The following is a 20,887-nucleotide window of genomic DNA, read 5'->3' as shown; positions in this document are numbered from 1 at the left end:
TCAACTTACCATCATAACATTAATCAGGGTGCATAGGAACTGGTCCCGCTCTGGTTTATTTAGTCTATTTAGGTGACATTCCAGAGTGCGGATTCCTGAGATTGCAGTTGTGCCAGAGGAAAGAGTCAGTTACATTATTAAGGACACATTAGGCTCAGCTATCTGCATGTAATGGGGCCCTCCAGGGTCACCTGTCAGGGACATGAAGGGGTTTAGGATTCCTCAGGGCTAGTCAGGCATGTGTGTGGAATGTTCTGAAGATGAAAGCGCGCTCTCCCCGGAGATCACTACCTGTGCCGATTTCATACACTCACACTTTCCACATTTCCTGCGGGGACTAGAGAGGGGGCAGCTGAGACAATGGCACAGATACAGGATCATCCTCTAATTACAGAGCATTATTATGCAGGGAGACTTGCTAAAAAACTGCCTTTAGGGCACAGCTCTGCAAAGAAAAGACATAAGAGGTGACGTCAGGGAGACGGGTATCATCAATGAGCCCTCCAGCCTGCTGGCAGTGAAGCCAAAACACCCCCAAGCCAGATGGCAGCCATCTGCAAGAGCCTGTTGTGAGTAGGGTGCTTGGCATTAATCCGGACCACGGCTATAATATACTCCATGTAATCATATCTCTAGTAATTAAAAGAGCCAAAAAGAACTTGCCAGCCTCTGTTAATTCTGCTAAGTATACCGGTAGTAGAAGCTCAGGGTTTTAATAGATGTGGTGTTCGGGGTCTGGTCCAGATTTATGAAGAGGACACATGGCCAAGGGCAGCAAGGTTTTAAGGGAAGCAGCCCGTCCAAACAGTATGGTGAACGCATTTCATTCTATGTAAAGAAAATTCTCTTTCAGTCACACATACGACACAATCCCTTACGTTACACTGATGCAAGGAGTTACAAACTGACAAGCACAAGATGTCTTCTAATAGGAACGCATTACAGTAAAACACTTACAAAGCCATCCACAACTCCGTCCCCAGCTATATCTCAAACCTTGTCTCAAAGTATCACCCTAACCATCCCCTCCGCTCCTCCCAAGACCTCCTGCTTTCCAGTTCCCTCATCAACTCCTCCCATGCTCGCCTCCAGGACTTCTCTAGAGTCGCTCCCATCCTCTGGAACTCTTTACCCCAACCTGTCCACGAACCATCACGTTCTCAAACAATTCATCCCCACACAGCTTCCTCCTCATGTATCACTGGCCCCTCCCTTTTAGATTGTAAACTCTCAGAAGCAGGGCCTTGTCTTGAATTGTATTGGAATGTCTTCCTTATATTGTAAAGTGCTGCGCAATATAGTTTGGATCACCATTCATCCTTCTGCATTCAGTCAGGAACAAAGCCTGCTGTGCAATGGGTCAGGGCACGTTTCTAATGCAGTCTGTATTCTACCTTCCAGTCCCCATTTAAACATTAGAAGAATTTCAGGACTTTTATGAAGTGCTCCGCTGCAGATTTAGAAGGGACAATTTAATATTATTTTCCTTAAAGGGAATATGTCAAAGTAAAATACCTGTGTGAGCAGGCGCCATTGGATGCATCTTGAGAGCCACCTTCTGTGTACTAGTGGATTTTTCCAATCAATATTCGGAGGTGATTCACTTATACAATACAGTTGCTTTTGAAATGAGAACTCTGGATTCATCGTGGATTCAATTGCTATTTACATTTCAATGACCATGCTGTAAATGTGTGTCAGTATACTGCAGTAAATGTCATGAACATGCTACTATCGCCCTATACTATGTAAATCTCTGGTGGTGCCAAGCACATTCTACAGTGTACCAGCAATGAGAAAGTTACCACAACAGTGAAAGCAGCAGTGAATATTTAGGTGCAATTTGACATTGGTGGGGTTCACACTTGACAGGCAGCCAGGGATTAGCGGGGGGTGTGGCCTGTCAGGGAACTCCAGTTCCCAGCAGGCACCTGACGAGGGAGCTGGCGGGATACCCGCTGTAGGACGTCCTGGCAGCGTGGTCAGCGAAGATTAGGGATTGGCAGCCTGGAGCTGGAACCTGGAGGCACAGAGATCAGGAGCTGTGAGGGAGGACATTCTGGAGGAGAGCCGCAGCAGGTCCAGGTAGGTACTGATTGTTGTATATGTGCAGAGTAGTGTCATTGTCTTGCAGTGTCATTTGTTTTCCAACCAAAAATTTATAAAATGCTTTAAAGTGTTATTAAACCCTCAGGTGTTTTCGCATATATGTACGGCTACCAAGCAGTAGAGATATGCAAAAACTTTTAAAAAAACACAACACCTTTTCAAACCGGTTTAAAAAAAAAAAAAGAAGAAGAAGAAGTAGAAGAAGGAGGTATCAAAATCATGTTTTTTTTTTGGGGGGGGCGCCCTTAATGGTTTCTTGCACCGGGGCCCCGAGGTTCTAGTTACACCTCTGCCAGGGATCATGCAATCATATCGCAGTTATTACTCATGCCATTTTAGTTTACTTGCAAGATACATACATACATACATACATACATACCATACATACCATACATACAACCTGAACAAATCACATTCTAACATCTCTCATCCGTGAAAACCAGCACATAAAATTCAGCTCTCACTGCCACCTTGTGGTAAACAGACAGTACTGCAACAGTACGTATACAGAGGCTAAATCTGTAAAAAATAAGTCAAATTAACATATGCCTCTCTCTCTTTGCATATTCTTTGTGGGGGAAGAGTTTGTTATTTACTTACACATACACCCGAAATATACCCCTAAAATATCTACTTCAATCATAATTTACAACACCATGGAAAACTTTTGTGTATGATGGAAACTGCTCAGTGGACTGACTGGTTACCAAGTTGTAGAGTCATTTGTCCACTGCTGGTATGATGGCATAGGTCACAAAGCTGACGCAACGGCTTTTAATGTAGCTAGTGGTAGAAGTCACATTCAGCTGAACTCGCTCTGTAATTTGAAAGTGACACTAAACTCAGGCCTTAAATGAGAACTATGGGGTTAGGGCTTTTCCCCATAGTTCTCCTTAGGGTAACGGGAGGACACAAACTAGCGTACTCCCGTCACCCTAGGCTCAGTATACCGCGAGCTGCCGCTGAAGTGGATCCTGACAATTATGTCTGGATCCACCCAGCTGCGTGAGTGACAGCTGGCTCTGCCTATCTAGAGGCAGAGCCAGCTGTACCCGCCCCCTCCCCCGTCCGCTCCGCCAGTCAGCGCTGGAGGATCGGAGCGGGGAGGGGGGAATCCAGCCCCTCCCCTGTCACGGCAGAGAGCCGTAACAGGATCGAGAGGTGAGCGAACGCCGGTATGTGTTCGCTCACTTCCCGATCTACTTAGCCGACCTATGACAGACAGTCTCATTGTCACAAGTCGGCTAGAACTATGAGGATGAGTGAAAAGCACTCACCTCATAGTTCTCCTTTAAATCTTACAAATACATTCAAGTACCTTAACTATGAACAGAAATGTATCTTATTTGTGTATCACCCGGCTGTAGATCCTCAAATCATCTCTGAATTTGTGCTGACACTGTCCTTCCTTCTGGAGGGAGGCTACTTTTGTTCCCCATTGTTCCTGAGTTTGTTGTAAAGTAGTCACCACTCCAAGCTCACTCCTGTGATGGACTACAATCTCAATACAAATTAGGAAACTAAACATGAGATTGTAGTCCATCACGGAAGCGAGCTTGGAGCGGTGACTACTCTACAACACACACAGGGACCATGGGGACCAAAAGCAGCCCCCCTCCAGAAGGAAGGACAGTGTCGGCACCAATTCAGAGATGATTTGAGGACCTACAGCCGAGGGATACACAAATAAGAGACATTTTTATTAAAAGGATAAGTTCACCTTTTGCAAAAATTTAAGAAATGCAAATGTAATAATATATATTTTTAAAAAAAAGCATTTCTTCCATTTTTTGCATTCAAACCTGGAAAGCATTGCGGTGATCACTCGGTCAGGGCTGCAGAGCTCAGGCTTCTGCACATTCCCATACCTGCCTGTAGATATATTAGGGGTATATTTCAGGTGTATGCGTAAGTAAATAACAAACTCTTCCCCCGCAAACAATATGCAAAGAGAGAGAGGCATATGTTAATGGGATTGATAAGATGTTTGGTGGCACCAGCAGAGTCTTGTATTTGTGATTACATATAAACAATGCAATTGGTGTCAAACAATAGGGCAAATGACAGCTGAAAGCATTTAAAAGGAGATGCAATTGTTACAGGGTAGATGGGAATCAAGGGCTTCATACTGGAGGCACAGTTTAAATTAGGAGAGATGGGAAAGGACGACTGGACTTGAAGGACAGATCTACCACATCTAACCAGAAAGAGGACAGCTGGACGCTGTATGAGGCAATATAATGCAGTTTGAAGTCCTTACCCCATCTCTCCTAACTAAAACTCTGTACCCTCAGTATGAAGCCCTGTATGGGAATGTGCAGAAGACTGAGCTCTGCAGCCCTGATCGAGTGATCACCGTTGCAATGATTTCCAGGCTTGAAAAGTAAAGAAATGCATTTTTATATATATCTATAGATAGATCTATCTATATATATTATTAAATATGCATTTCTTTACTTTTTGCAAAAGGTGAACTTATCCTCTAACCGCCTCCCATGCGCTGCCTGGATGTAAAAGGCCGTGTATATAAGGCCTGTCAACGCCGCGCGGCACACGTGAGCGGGAAACGACCGAGATTTCAAAACAGGCAGTGATGCCTGTTAACATACAAGCGATCCGCCGGCTATAGAGGTCCCCTGGTCCGTGCCCCTGCAGCCCCCCTCCTGCTGGTCCGGGGCTCTGCTGTGCCCGGTGCGAGCCCGGGACCAGCATAGTGCCTCTGTAACAGGGGATCAGAGGGTGATCGGTACACGATCACCCTCCGGTCCCCTCTCCGGTGTCAGAATGCAGAAGTGATGTATATTACATCACTTCCGCATTGTCGTGTCACTCTCCAGCTTCAGACGCTGGTGAGAAGCTGATGAAGCAGATCTCTGAGAGAGGACCTGTCACATCCTCACATAAGGGGATTTCCTATCCCCCTATGTGATAGCAATAAAGTTAAGTGGGAAAAAAAAAATAGTAAAAACAAATTAAGGTTCCCCAAATTTTTTTAAAGTTACACATGAAAAAGAATTTAAAAAAATATATATATTTTTTTTAAAGTCCCCCCCATACATACAAGTTGAATACTGAAAAATGGCCAGGACAGGAAGGGGGTGTAACACCTGGTCAACAAGTGGTTAATAGTTGCGGTACTTGAATGTATTTTTAAGATTTAACTCCTGAGTTTAGCGTCACTTTAAATTTTTTTTATAGCTTATCCAAGTCACTTCTTCAGTTCAGTGGTTGGAGAGGCGATGAAACATCTTCAACATTACAGAACCAGTCCAGTTGGAATGTGACTAGGTACTGCCAGCTATACCATGACCTGGATGAAGGAGAACCTTCACAGGACGGTGTTTCTGTATACTGCAGTATATCCGGCAGGCACAGAAGCTGTCCTAGAACACTCGGTTATACAGACCCACCAAACTATTTGCATACAGGCTGGTAGGAAGGACCTGTGTGTTGTACTTGTAATATATAGAATCATTGTATATGGAAATATTATACCATTAGAGGAAGAGCAATGTGACGATGGAGGAGAGATTCTTTCAAAGCAAAAGACAACTCCCTTCCTGCTACTAAAAGCAAAGAAGGTGATTCTGTAAAGCTCTCCATACACTGGTGGTGGCTTATTCTACCTTTATATATTTTTCTGTAGTATACCGTCTGCTACAAAACGTCAGGTGCACCTCACAGACACAAGCAGAGTTTTGTTTTATATTTGTGACCCGATTATATTTTACAGATGAAATACATTTTTTATGATTCTTCAAAGCTAAAATGTGCCACTTGCTAAACAGTAAAATATTGCTGTGCCGGATCATTCGTAGGTCTCTGCCCCGTTTTACACTGTGTAACCTTCATGGGAACGTGCACTGAGAGCTCCAAACCCTCATCTATTGTTTGATTATTAGTCAACGTTTAATCAGCAATTACCCCCGTGACTGGCCTCTGCCCGGGGCACCCCCGTGACTGGCCTCTGCCCGGGGCACCCCCGTGACTGGCCTCTGCCTGTGGGATCAGGGGACCATTATCACTGGTCTTCCTGTGGGATTCTTTTTTTTTTTTACTAGTATCAGTATTGGGGGCAATCAGCATGGAGTCGGCTTCCCGCCGATCAGGAACCCGGGAGGCGGGTCATTACTTGCGGCCCAGCTTCCTGATTAGCCGGGAAGCCGGCCAAACAACATGGAGTCGGCTTCATGGGCAATCAGGAAGCTGGGCAGCGTGTCATTACGCGCCACCCGGCTTCCTGATTACCTGGGAAGCCAGGTCCATGCCAGCAGAAGCACCGGTATCACTCTTCTATGTTTCCCCTTTACTGAATGTCATATCCTGCAAGCCTGCAGACACAGGAAGACGACCACTGATATGCTGCCTTAGTAGGTAATACCTATAGAGTACTAAATCCAATAAAGTCTCCAAACACAGACCAACATAAACATGCACACATGGCATACACAAGACAATTTTTATTCTATACCCGTTTCGCTGGACCCAGGTTACTCACTACCCCCAACACACATTTCTCATCTACACCATTTACCTGGTTTGATCTTCATGACAACGGTCTTCCTGTTCTGGTCTCTCATTTGCTTGATATCCAGCAAGTCGTGAGGATTTCCATTATGCCGCGGCCAGCAATACACAAATATACGGGACCCGCTGCTTCCGCAGTCCACCACTACACCGTAATTAAGATTGGGGTTGTTGGTGTCTGTGGCTTCAATGTCAGTAACGCGAGCCAGGTACCTATAGGGAAAAAGAAATGAGAGTTATGACTGGCATCGAATATTCGTGCAGCTCATACATATACGAGCACTGTATGTGACACTGTTATAGTTGGTGTACCAATCTTTGGGCAGTGCTCCGCTGAGAGAAGAGAAGAGACGGGTGGGTGTCCACAGGTACCAACGTGTACAAGGGCTGCAGTACCATCATATAGACTGGGCCGGCCATGTTTACTTTACTGTGGGGTGCAGCTTAAAGCTGATCCCCGGCCTTCCCTTCAGTCGCGTTCCGGCTCCTCTCCTGTTCTGAAATTGCTGACTCTGATTTCAATGCACACAGTGAGCTTCTCGCAATGTGCTTTAGGAAAAAAAAAGTCAGGTTGCATTTCCTGGCTGAGGGACATCCAGCATCATCTACCTCATTCTTCCCCAGCCTGAATGTCCCTGGCCCGCCCCTTTCATTAATTGGAATCATGGAGGCTCGGCATCACATGTTGGTGTTACCTAGTGCAAACGCAGCCTGCCCAGAACACCCGCTCCTCCTCCACCCATCAAAGCATGTTGATATTTACATAACTCCTCCCAAATGCCAGCCCACTGCTTGAACTGAGTGCTGAGGCAGGGAGCTGTAATGGTTTCTGGAAGCTATGTACAGCACCCGGCCGGGCCCTCCCACCAGCCATGATCTGCCTGCATTATACAATTGCATATACTGTGTGTAATCAACATCTAAAATTATATAGTGCACTTCTCATGTTTTTCCTTTCCATTTCTTTCAATAAAAAGGTAGCTGTTGATCACTCTAGCAAAATTCTTTGGAAGTCCCAAAGTGCGGTGACATTACAATGTATTCACTGATAAAAATACATTCTCTGAACGGCCACTATGCCGAGCGGGCGAGATGGCCATCTTTGCGAGTCAATAAAAGACATTTGTTTGGACCTACATTTCGGTGTGCTGGTGGCATCCTCTTCGTAGATTGACTGGAGCCGTGCCATCCGGAGTCATTTCAGCACCCATTTTACACAAAGGTTTACCAGTAGGGAGTGCAGTGGGATTCCAATGGGACCTATCAGGGTTTGGGACAGGTGGCTCCTGTCTTTCAGATATACCCTGTTTCCCCGAAAATAAGACTTACCCTGAAAATAAGACCTAGTTGTGACCATTCCCAGGGCCGGTGGTGGCATAAGGGGGAACTTGAAAAGCCGCGGGAGAGAATCAGCGGTGCCAACGAAGCCAGCGCTAGAGAAAGCGAGGCGGCAGCGGAGGGAGCAGAGCCGCATAAGCCGATGCCTCCTCTAGTGCTGGCTCCTGTCACAGGCGGAGTGATACCAAAGGCACTCCGCCTGTGGGGAATCGATAGTGAAAGTGCTCTTCGCTCATTCTGGCCAGCGATTGGTTAGCAAACTGCTCTTGGAAAGGTACGGCACCCCTGATTGCACTGATCACCATATTTTTGTACATGAATACAATACATGAATGTAGACTGTTGTAGATGAATAAGTGTGGATTGTTGTAGGGTACATAAAAAAATACAAAAATAAGACCTACCCTGAAAATAAGACCTAGTGTGTTTTTTTGAACCAAAAAAAAAATATAAGACAGTGTCTTATTTTCGGGGAAACACGGTATATAGAAGAGGATAGAACTAAAAAGGTGGCATAGATGCATTCAGAATAGGAAGAAATCGGGACAGGAGGAGGAGAAGGTATAAAGAGGGTGGTGGGGTACCCAAGAGGTGGGGCACTGACAGGTAGGCAAGGAAAGAGTGGTGGTGGAGCAACAGTATCGGTGGAATGCCCTCAACCATCACAAGTTCCAACAGCAATCATATTCCTCCAAACCAAGGAAATCATTCCAGTAAAACCAGGTGTTACAAAACCTTTCCCCAGTTCCCTGAAGAGCAAATATGCATAATACTTCATAATAGGAACTCATCTTTACTGGCCAATTGAGACCAGACGTTGCGCTACTCACACACAGTCTGGGGTGAGGTGCCCACACAGTGCCGAAGAGCTCGAAGAGTTCTAACAACAAAAAAAAATATGTCACAAGTTTTTTTCTACGGGCACAGCGGGGTGTAAGGCAGCTGTACCACACTGCAACACTGTGGTGTGAATGGGTACCATTCATGACATGGCAAATTGCCTTGCCTTGTGTTGGGGCTGCGCTGGAAACCACAGCCAGAGCAGCCCAAATGCAGATGGTGTAAGTGGGCTGTATGTCTCACATCAGCAGCAACCAATGGTCAGCAAGGAGAAGCAGACACGTCTAAAAGGATCCTTTGGATGTGTCCTTTCATATAATCAGGGCTTGAAAAATGTTAGGGTGTCTCACCAGTCAGCATGACTGGACTATAGCCTTGCAATTTATGTTAACATTTTTTAGGGACACAGAGCTTTCCTTTGGTGGTATATAATCACCACTGGGGAGGGGGTTATTTTTTATTATATAATGAAAAAAGTACTGTCAATTTTGAAAAAGAAAAAAAAATGTTTCCCCCTACGCTATGTTATAAAACATTTATTCTTACCCATATTTTTGGTAAAATATAAAAGATGGAGTCACGTCGGGTAAATAGACCCCAAACATGTCAAGCCTTAAAAATTACGCGCCCGCAAAATCGTAAAAAACGACCACATCGAAAATTGCCCATAGGCAACACTATAAACGCTTTTACCGCTTACCAGTTTAGTGTTATCAGTAATTGATGGCCCTAGAATTATTGCTTTCACTGCGACGTTCGCTGTGATATGTAACATGTGCGGCACAATAGACGCAATGGTCGTTTTCGCACATAGGCGCACCCAACGCATGTTTGCGTGTGTATGTGGGGGCGGGGGACTTAAAAGTAGTGTTTTTAAAAAAAAATTTACACTTAACTTTATTGCTATCACATAGGGGGCTAAGAAGCTCCCTATGAGATAGCCAATTTGCAGTGACAGGTCCTCTTTATGGAGACATCAGGGATGTCCAAGACCCCTAATGTCACCTAGGGACCCCCAGAGAATCTGCTTCACCAGCTTCTGAAGCTGGAGAGTGACAACAGAATGCGGAAGTGATGTAATGTACATCACTTCCTGCATTCGGGGACAGGAAAGGAGATCAGAGGGTGTTCGTGTAATGAACTCCCTTTGATCTCCTGTCACAGAGCAGCCGTGCCGGTCCCGGCCGCACCGGACACAGCGGATCTCATGACCGGCAACGGCAGTGACAGCTGCTGCTAATACAAGCGATCGGGCGTCTCTAGAGATGCCCGATCGCTTGAACGTAAAGCTCCCGGCCAGCAATCTGCTAGCAAGCAGTAAGATATAGGCAAAAAGTTTTTAAAAAACCAAAACGCTTTAACCTTACAATGTTTTCGTCGCGCGCTGCCGCCAGAGAATCGGAAATTGCTCGGGCGGCCGCAAAGCATCTTGGGGCGGGCGCATGTGCAGTTCGGATTTTCAGCCGGGAGACGAGCAGAGACGCAAGGTATGTCTATGGACGCGTGCACCCGCATGCAGACACCGTGGGATAGGAAGTGCCAGCAAGCAGAGAGGAGTCAGCGCTGGATCGGAGAGCCGCCGCACCGCTGGAGGGACAGATGAAAACATCAGGAAAGAAGATCAGATTAAGAAACCTCATTTAAGGTAAGTGCTGACATTAACATTGGGGGGGAGGGAATTTTTTTTTTACTTTAATGTCACTTTAACTGTGTGTTGATCAAGGGGGACGGGTATCAGATGTGTACACTACACGTCATGTTTAACAGGAAATATATTGGATTAATGGGTTTGAAAGATATCCATGTTTGAGGTGGCAATAAGCCAAAAAACAACCAAAGAGGTTTGAGAAAGAATGAAATGAATGATGAAAGGAGGTAATAAGCCCGTCCTATGGTTATCAGGAGACGTCACATTGGTGGATTAACCAGTTTGTCTTTGTTCTCAGAGTAAAAGTTTCCCTGAGGTGCCTAATCCAATTTACTCACTTTAAAGGTCAAGAAAATGTGAAATACGACTTCAGTTCCATTTAAAATGTAGAGATAAGCTTCATCGCTATGAAAGCTTCACTTTCTTTACCTATCTTCAGCAATCTGATATTATATTTACAATTCTAATGCAGCAAAGTGCAAATATTTCCCATCTGAGGCTGAAAAAAGGCCGATCACTGCATGGGACCCAGGCAGTCAGTGCTCACCTCTCCCCCCCACCCCCCCCCTGCTCCAACTAGTGGGACCGAGGGATCAGGGGAGTATTTTCTTTATAGCAGAACTCCGGGCAAATAACATCTTAACTCTTGCAGTGGGCCTACCCTGTACTGCAACTGCAAGGGTTAAGGGCTCATTATGTCTAGGGAGCTAAAACAACAAGGTTATACTCACCTGAACCCCGATCCCAGCTTACTCATAGACCGGTCCCTTCAGCCTCACTCCCCCCTCCGCTCCAGCGATGGCACGTTCCTCAGCAACCTCAAGTCAAATACACTGTATAGAATGTGACGACTCACAGGACCTTAGACCGCTGGAGCGGAGGGGGGAGTGAGGCTGCAGGGACAAGTCTAAGAGCCAGCTGGGATCGCGGTTTGGGGGAGCACATCTTTGTTATTTTAGCTTCCTAGACAAAACGAGCACTTAACCCTTGCAGTGCGGGATAGCCCCACTGCAAGTGTTAAGATTTGATCCACCCGGAGTTATGCTTTATTTTCCTCCATAGACCAAAAGGAGCACTTAAAAAGGGAATTATGAGGTAACCTTCATATCTCATAGTTCTCTTTAGGGTCAGGGGAGGACATATGCTAACCTCCTCCCGTGACCCAAAGCTCAGTATACAGCGGGCTGAGCGCCACAGCCGGGACGGATCCCGACAATACTTTCGAGTTCCACCCAGCTGGCTGATTGACAGCAGGCTCTATCTACCGGAAAAGCCAGCTGTGCCCGCCCCCTCCCCGTCTGTCCGTCAAGTCAGCGCTGAAGGATCGGAGATGGGAGAGGGGGTATCCTTGCAGGGAGCGATGAGTGACAGTCACGGCTCTCTGCAGGGAGATGATCGAGAAGTGAGCGAGCAACGGTATGTGTTCGCTCACTTCCCGATCTATAGAGCCAACGTGTGACAGTTTCAATGTCACACATCGGCTCTAACTATGGGGGTGAGTGTAAATCACTCACCTCATAGTTCTGCACTGCAAGGGATAATTGGAAACAAATCCTGACCTTCTCCTTTATATCTATTCAGGTCAAAGAAATCTCAGAAACATTTATTATGTTTAATTAAAACAAACGTGGCCCTTTAATAAGAAACGTGCTTTACCTTTGATATTTGCGGTCTCGCTGGGATTGGCTGTACTTGGTACGGACTAGAAGTAAAGAGTAGAACAGCAAGAAGAGGATGGCAGCCACTACACCGATAACAACCAGCTGGCGTAAGGTGGTATTCAGAGCACGCGGGCACCCACCGGGGGATAAGCTGAAGTGCCAGGAAGCCGGAAGGAGGCAAGATATGCTGATCCTGGAATGCAAAAGGTTTAAAGGGTTAAAACAGGTACAAGCTGAAAAAACCCCACAAGAATATGATGAAATTGGTGTAAGAAATACAATGTAAGCTCACAGGATTCAAACTCTGAGGGAATTTTCCTGCTTCAATAGTATTCATGGCATCTGATGTGAAAATAGCTGCAGCAACAGAGATGACATTTAAAAAATGGACCTGTCAGTATCAAGCCTGCATGAAAAAAATTCCTGACGTAGCAATATACAGCACGAGTATAATGCATTATATTACCAAAAGTATTGGGACGCCTTTACACGCACATGAACTTTAATGGCATCCCCACTTAGTCCGTAGGGTTCAATATTGAGTTGGCTCCGCCCTTTGCTGCTACAACAGCTTCAACTCTTCTGCGAAGGCGTCCATAAGGTTTAGGAGTGTGTCTATGGGAATGTTGGACCATTTGTGAGGTCAGGTACTGATGTTGGAGGAGAAGGCCGGGCTCGCAGTCTCCGCTTTTATTCATCCCAAAGGTGTTCTATGGGGTTGAGGTCAGGACTCTGTGCAGGCCAGTCAAGTTCCTCCACCCCAAACGCCCCCATCCATGTCTGTATGGACCTGGCTTTGTGCACTGGTGCGCAGTCATGTTGGAACAGGAAGGGGCCATCCCCAAACTCTTCCCACAAAGTTGGGGACATGAAATTGTCCAAAATGTCTTGGTATGCTGATGCCTTAAGAGTTCCCTTCACTGGAACTAAGGGGCCAAGCCCAACCCCTGAAAAACAACCCCACACCATAATCCCCCCTCCACCAAACTTTACACTTGGCACAATGCAGTCAGGCAAGTACCGTTCTCCTGGCAACCGCCAAACCCAGACACGTCCATCGGATTGCCAGACAGAGAAGCGTGATTGGTCACTCCAGAGAACACGTCTCCACTTCTCTAGAGTCCAGTGGCGGCGTGCTTTACACTACTTGCATCCAACGCTTTGCATTGCACTTGGTGATGTAAGGCTTGGATGCAGCTGCTCGGCCATGGAAACCCATTCCATGAAGCTCTCTACAGACTGTTGTTGTGCCAATCTGAGGGCCACACAAAGTTTGGAGGTCTGTAGCTATTGACTCTGCAGACAGTTGGCGACTTCTGCGCACTTCAGCATGCGCTGACCCCGCTCCGTCATTTTACGTGGCCTACCACTTCGTGGCTAAGTTGCTGTTCCCAGTTGCTTCTGCTTTGTTATAATACCTCTAACAGGTGACCGTGGAATATTTAGTAGCAAGGAAATGTCACAGATGGACTTATTGCACAGGTGGCAACTTATCAACCTATAAAAATCTGAAGCTGAGATGTGACCATTCGGCTGCAGGAAGGAGGAAGTCTTCTCACAGGGGCCATTACTAGATCTCACTTACTTCCTGGAAGTCTGGCACATGTGACTAGGACATGTGACCATGCACATCATCTCAGGGGAGAAAAATGCCTGTCCCTGAGATCTCAGGAGATTACAGATGAGATTTCCCCAGCAATGCTCTGCTGATGTAACCTTCCCAGGATGCAACACTTGGGCACAATTACATCACTAACGCCCAAGAGAACCAGGAACTGGAAAAGCAGTAAGATTGTAAGTAAAAGAAAAATATGTTTAACTAATAAGAATGTAAGATAACTTTATATCAGCATGTGGAGCTTAAAAGGAGAACTATGAGGTGAGTGATGTACACTCATCCTCATAGTTCGAGCCGACGTGTGACATTGAAACGATCACACGTCGGCTCTATAGATTGTGAAGTCAGAGAACACATACCGTCTCTCGCCCACTTCCCGTGACTGTCAGTCACCCTCTCCCCGCAGGGATTCCCCCTCCCCTGTCCGATACTCCAGCACTGACTGGAGGAACAGAAAAGGGGAGGGGGCGGGTACAGTTGGCTCTGCTTCTAGATAGGCAGAGCCAGCTGTCACTCACGCAGCTGGGTGGATCACGACAGTATTGTCGGGATCCGTCCCGGCTGTGGCGCTCTCAGTATATTGTTGGCAATAGCCCGCTATATACTGAGCTTTGGGTCAGGGGAGGAGGTTAGTATATGTCCTCCCGTGACCCTAAAGAGAACTATAGCATATAATGGTTACCCCATAGTTCTCTTTTAATGCTGAGGTGAATTTTAGTGAAAAGGGGTAAAGTCGGCTTTAACTGAACAAGCTGAAGATGAAAGCGGATTGGTTACTACGCACAGCTGCTCCAGTTTTAGTAACTTCCCCCCAAATATATTTGTTGTCTTATGTAACTCCTTTCAAAATATATTGTATTCCTGAAGTGCAGCCAACATGAACCCCAATACTCACCGCCCCATATTGGAGACTTATCAGAAGACGGGTTCTTGAGTAGAGGAGGAAGAAACGTTCAACCCATAACTGTGGTTATATTACCACGTTCCATCCAGAGTAATCTCATCCATATTGTCCACCTGTATACAAAGATCAAAATCAGCTCATCACACAAATCGGACAACATACATCCATGTTCTCATATCAAATAACACACAAATATATATATCTATGGAAAAGAAATGATATAAACACACAGCCAGTCGTGTGAAAAAGAAAGTACACCCTCTTTGCATTATATGGTTTTATGTAAGGATGCACTGAGCCAATGACAGTTCATACAGATACAGGCTAGGTAGAGGTAGCACAGGTATGAAGAGGAGAAGGATGACGATGATGACCAAACAATAATAACAGTACGCTGTCACATGTATGACGAGTACAGGGATACCACAACTCATGTATGTAGGATGATCACATGTAGACCTGGCAGAGGTATGAGTTGTATGAAGAGGGCGATGCTAAGTTATAACGTCACCGGGAATGAGGGCTTCTTCACACTGCTCAACCTCATGGCTGCTGATGTGTGCGCCCGCATAGTGCTGATGTGCTTGATCAAGCCACGTCACACTGTTTATTTTGTTAGAACTTTATTGAAATGTCACAAGTGACATTTCACTAAGTACTATGGGCTCACTGCAGTGCGCTTAAAAAGAAAAAAAGTAATGCATGCCGTACTTAAGTACACATCACTATACAGGGGCGTCTCCAGGCCGGGTGTGACCCGTCGCTAACGTCATTACACGCGTGTAATGACATTGTGTGCACTTTACTGCTGACGGCTATCTTGGTGACGGACACTGGCACAGAGAGGAGGGGACGTTCATCCATTGGTATAAGCTATGCCGCCGGGTCCCCTCCTCTCGCACGCAGCTTTCGGTCCATGACCAAGTGCTTGACTTTTCAGAGAAGGCGACACCAAAATGACTGTCAGCCACTTAGGTGCCACCCCCTCTGATGGTGTCACCCACTGCGGAACGCACCCCCCCTTGCAGGATGCCGCTACCACCAGAACGCAGTGGTTTGAACTGTCACCATCTATGAGAAGCCAAATTGCCTCGTCCTGCATTCAGGCTGTTGGTGGGAACGAGCCCTGAAAGTGATGGGAATGTCAACATTTTAAACTGCCACCAGGAACAGGAAGAGAGGGGAAATCTACCAACGGAAACACTTGTTTCCATGACAACTGTCTAAGAGGGTATTTCGCTCACATTGGACAGGTATCCTCTCACTTCCTGTTTAGTCTGCAGGACCGGAAGTAAAAGGGAATCCCCCTAATGAGACACTGATGCTGTTGTAACCCTTTCGTACTCTATCAAAAATAAACCAAAGTTTTGGCTTTAAAAAGACTTTAACAATACGATCAGTAAATCGTCAGATGGATGGCACAGGAAACACACATGCTGTACACAGGGAATGAGAACTCCTCCAGGCAGGATGACAGCTCATAGAGACGGATCATACAAAGACATACGCAGGTAATGACAGCTCACACATGCAGGAAACCCTCATGTGGGTGACAGCTCCACAGACAGACTCCCCCTCCCCCTATCCCGCGCCCCCAATGCCCTATGTAGCAGAGAACTGTACCTGTCCGGCTCCCCCGGGGATCTCCTCTCTTCCCCGGGTCAGGGACACGTCACCGCGCTTGGGCAGGCAGCTCTACACCGGGGAGGAGTTGAAAGGAGGTGTGCGCACACACTACCTCCTAGCCTACGGCCCGGTAACCAGGCGGCCCTAGCAACCGGACACCTGTCTATATCTCGCGAGATAATCCCAGGCTACGCTATTGCAACGTCATTACGTAAGTGCCGAACGCAATGGCGGCCATTTTTTAAATGGGCAAGCTGGTTTATAGTTATGGGGTTCACATCCAGATTATTATGTACCCCCCAGTTACAAGAAATGATTAGCAATTACCATTTGTGTTAGTTGGTCTCAATCACTACCTCAACTGTTTACCCTCCTTTTTTTTATCTACAAGTTTTATTATGTGATGTTTCATATTTTTTTGCTCAAATGTGTAATATGAGTAAATAAGGGCTTTTTCACACCTAGCAGTAAGTTGCACTGATCAGACTTGATCGATGCAAATAATCTGGAGCAGTTGACCATGGCAACCAATCAGCTTCTATCTTTCATTTTTAAAGCTTAACAGAACAAACTTAAGAGACCAGCCAACAGGTGCTCCAGGTTCTGATATATTCTCCCCAATGTCTGCCAAAACAGTTACTTTTAATTCATGCCAGCTGTCAAGGTTGCCAGTGTGCTTATTTCAACTCTCAACCGAACATTCAAGCCCTTAAATGGTTGGTGTCATAGCTGGTCACATGTGCAGCACCATGGCAACTGCAATCAAAACAGAGGCCAAGATGGCACCTTCCTTGGCTGTAAAGGATAGGAGGGTGTTGTCCCGCTTTAAAGTTGAACTTTGGTTATAATAAATATTTGAACCTTGTAGTGGGGTTCCCCCTGCACTTCAAGGGTTAAATGCTCACTTTTGTCTAGGGGGGTAATTAAAAGCAGTTTTCTGTATCGCCCATTGAGGGGCACAAAATAAATAGAAATCATATACAACTTGGTTATGCTGCTGCCTTCAGAAGGTCTGGACACTGTATAACCCCGCTTCCGACCACCATGCCTCTTTTTTTGCTAGAATCCTAAGAGGTTGGACGCTTTCTCTTCAGCTTAGCCAGTTATAGTTTTCCAATCTTTTTTTTACTTCTGTCGAGCTTATCTGGTATTTCTTGGATGTTATTTCTCTTCAATCAGGACTTTTATTAAGCTGCTTGAGCTGATGTGTACACAGCAGCCATCCGGGTCAGCTAATCTTTGGTGCTGGCTTGGAGGCCATGCCTCGACTGAAGATTGTGGAGCCTGCCTGTAATGTGATCCAAAGGGCCCTTGTCTTTCCTTGTGACACACCCCAAACATCTAGGGGTCCAAATATCTGTGAACATTAATTTAGGGCGAATAATGCCAAAAAAAAAAGTTCTTAATATACTCTGCCTGGCAAAACAAAGTCACCACCTGTATTTAGCTAAGCAAATAAGAGCCTTCCATTGGATAAGTACTGCTGTGATTAATATGTTTCATCTGACAAAAAGTTATTTAACCCTTACTGATGCAGTCAGTAGCCTCTCATTTCTAAAACAACCATTATGCGCCGCCCAACTTCTTGATTGGCCGAGAAGCCAACTCCAATCAGCATGGAGCCAGCTTATCGGCCAATCAGTATGGAGCCGGCCAAACACCGTGGAGCAAGTCATTACCCGCCGCCTGGCTTCTTGATTGGCCGGGAAGCCAGCTCCATGTTCCCTCGCGGCACTGCCAGTCAGAGGAAATTTCCCTCTGACCAGAAGTTCCGGTATCGGGGAAGATATCGGAGCATTTGGACGAGTACAAGTACTCACCCAAATACTCGGTATCGGCACCAATACTGATACTAGTATCGATATCAGTGCATCCCTAGTTAAGAACTGTCCAATGCATTATTAAAACCTGGAAGGACAGTGGTGAACCATCATCTTCAATGAAGAAATGTGGTCGGAAAAAAAATCTTGAATGATCGTTATCAGAGATTACTGGTTTGGTGAAATTGAACTAAAAAAAATCCACATTGAACTCACAGCTATGTTTAGTTGTGGAAGTAAAAGCATTTCCACACACACAATGTGAAGAGAACTCAAGGGGATTGAGACTAAACAGCTGTGTAGTCTTAAGAAAACCATCTATCAGTGCGGCTCATCAGAAACAAAAAAGGCTTGTTTGCTACGGTGCATAAAGATTGGACTCCGGAGCAATGGAAAAAGGTCATGTGGTCCAGATTTACCCTGTTCCAGAGTGACGGGCGCATCAGGGAAAGAAGAGAGGAGGATGAAGTAATGCACCCATTATGCCCAGTGCCTGCCGTACAAGCCAGTGGGGGCAGTGTTATGGTCTGGAGTTGCTTCAGTCGGTCAGGTCTAGGTTCAGCAATGTTATGTCCTCACAAAATGAGGTCAGCGGACTACCTGAATATACTGAATGACCAGGTTTTTCCATCAATTGATGTTTTCTTCGCTGATGGCACATTGGGCATATTCCAGGATGACAATGCCAGGATTCATTGGGCTCATATTGTGAAAGAGTGGTTCAGGGAGCATGAGACATCATTGTCACACATGGGCTGGCCACCACCAGATTTTAACCCCATTGAGAATCTTTGGGATGTGCTGGACTTTACGCAATGGTCCGACTCTCCCATCATCACTACAAGATCTAGCTGAAAAATGAATGCAACACTGGACGGAAATAAACGTGACATTGCATAAGCTTATCGAAACCATGCCACAACGAATGCGTGCCGTAATCAAAGCTAAAGTGACACTTTTTTTTTTTTTGGCCAGGCAGTGTATTTTCTATCAGTTCAAATGTAGTATATTGCAATATTATATTTTAGCCACTAGATGGAGTTTTTCCCAATTCGAATATAAACAGGTCTATTCACAAAAGGGTGAAGAGTTTGGAGAAGGCAGGAGAAGTGAACAATCGAGGCAAAATAGCGGATTTGGAAAAATTCTCCAATTCAGCTCGCTTTCCAGTTCAGCCATGTTGTCCTGGATTGTTCACTTCTCCTGCCTTCTCCAAACTCTTCACTCTTTAGTGAATAGACCTGATTTGTAATATTACATTAGGGTCCCCACCACTGCATGCATGTGAAACCGCATGTACAATGCACATTGACATTTTTATAATCAGTAATACTATTTTCATCTCTGGCTTTTCTTCTTTCATTTCCAGCATTGTTGGCTACAATTGCTCATGTGATGGACTGGAATTTACTGTGGAAATCATTAAAAAGGATATACGCCACAGCAGCCTGTAGGTGGCGCATGACACTGTAATGAGAGGGGAAGAGAAATTCTGGCCAAAAGTATTAGTAAAAAGAAAAAGATCCAGCACATGGCGGAATGATAACTTCTCTGGCGTCTCATTACCGATATTGGGGAAGGGGTAAACAGCCGTGTTTAAGTGTTTGCTGATGATACCAAAATCGGGAGGGGAATAGTCACTGAATGTGACGCTATAACATTACAGGGGGATCTGGATAAAATAGGGGAGTGGGCAACCACATGGCAGATGAGGTTTAATGTAGATAAATGTAGAGTTGTGCACTTTGGGGTTAAAAACAAGAGAACGGATTACACACTAATGGGAGCTCCCCTTGGAGAGTCCGAAAGGGAAACAGATTTGGGGGTCATTGTAGAGCACAGGCTGAATAATAGCTTGCAGTGTCAGGTGGCGTTAAACAAAGCAAGCAGAGTCCTGTCCTGTATTAAGAGGGGAATGTATTGCAGGGACAAGTCCATAATTGTGCCACTTTATAGATCACTGGTTCGGCCTCATCTGGAGTATGCGGTCCAGTTTTGGGCACCAGTGAACAGAGGGGATGTCCTTGAACTGGAAGGAGTCCAGAGGAGGGCAACCAAACTCATAAAGGGGATGGAGGAGCTGAGTTATGAGAACAGGCTACTAAAATTAAACATGTTCTCCTTGGAAGTAAGGAGATTAAAGGGGGACATGGAGGGACGGAGGGTTCCAAATGAAGGACAGTTGGGAGTTTTGTGTTCACAGAGGAGGTGGTGGGAAAACTATGGCAGACATTGGTTTACGGCTATGTGCTATATCCTTTGTGTTCACAGAGGAGGTGGTGGGAAAACTATGGCAGACATTGGTTTACGGCTATGTGCTATATCCTTTTACAGGTTACATTTGTACATAATATTAATGATATCCTAAGTCTGTCTCAGATTTACCTTTATGGAGCTTTTAATGTTTAACGGAACATGTGTCATAAGGGTCGGCCATTGAGACTTTGAGCCATTAGTTCCAGAAGGCCATGCAGGAGGTCCTCCAGCCTCTGTGACCCCTGCAGATCAGAACATTGTAAGTGGCTGTTATTAATTAGTCTTGCTTGTTCTCTTCCACCTCCGGTTACAACACAAACAAGGCATTTTGCTAGATAATTACACGCTCACCACTGCAAACTGATGGGTAACACAGCCCATGCCACGGTGTGGGTGTAATGCCTCTACCATTAGAATCAGGGCGGAAGTGAACAATCATTCATAATTCAATAAGACAAAGTGCAGAGAGCAAATGTGATGTGAAAAGTAACTGGTACAAGATGATTACATATCCGGCTTCTGTTCAATGCTGACGGAGCG

At 45.7% G+C, this 20,887-nt stretch overlaps 1 protein-coding gene across 2 annotated transcripts in view; it reads right to left on the bottom strand.

The window, feature by feature from the left end:
- The window catches only part of ENTPD4 (ectonucleoside triphosphate diphosphohydrolase 4), a 46,214-nt gene extending 29,771 nt beyond the window's left edge, over window positions 1-16,443 (bottom strand). For both annotated transcript variants that reach the window (XM_018563270.1, XM_018563271.1), the window contains exons 1-4: window positions 16,269-16,443; window positions 14,637-14,758; window positions 12,119-12,316; window positions 6,644-6,849 (exon numbers count right to left, since the gene is read on the bottom strand). In XM_018563270.1, coding sequence (XP_018418772.1) covers window positions 6,644-6,849; window positions 12,119-12,316; window positions 14,637-14,644 — 412 coding nt within the window. In that variant the 5' untranslated portion in view covers window positions 14,645-14,758; window positions 16,269-16,443. The remainder of the gene's footprint in view (window positions 1-6,643; window positions 6,850-12,118; window positions 12,317-14,636; window positions 14,759-16,268) is intronic.
- Between the last annotated feature and the right edge of the window lie 4,444 nt (window positions 16,444-20,887).

Source organism: Nanorana parkeri, unplaced genomic scaffold (assembly GCF_000935625.1).
Source record: "Nanorana parkeri isolate BGI_ZX_2015 unplaced genomic scaffold, ASM93562v1 scaffold646, whole genome shotgun sequence".
In the NCBI taxonomy this organism is placed as follows: domain Eukaryota; kingdom Metazoa; phylum Chordata; class Amphibia; order Anura; family Dicroglossidae; genus Nanorana; species Nanorana parkeri.
The sequence above is the reverse complement of the archived record's forward strand: the minus strand, read 5'-3'. Positions and strand labels throughout refer to the sequence as shown.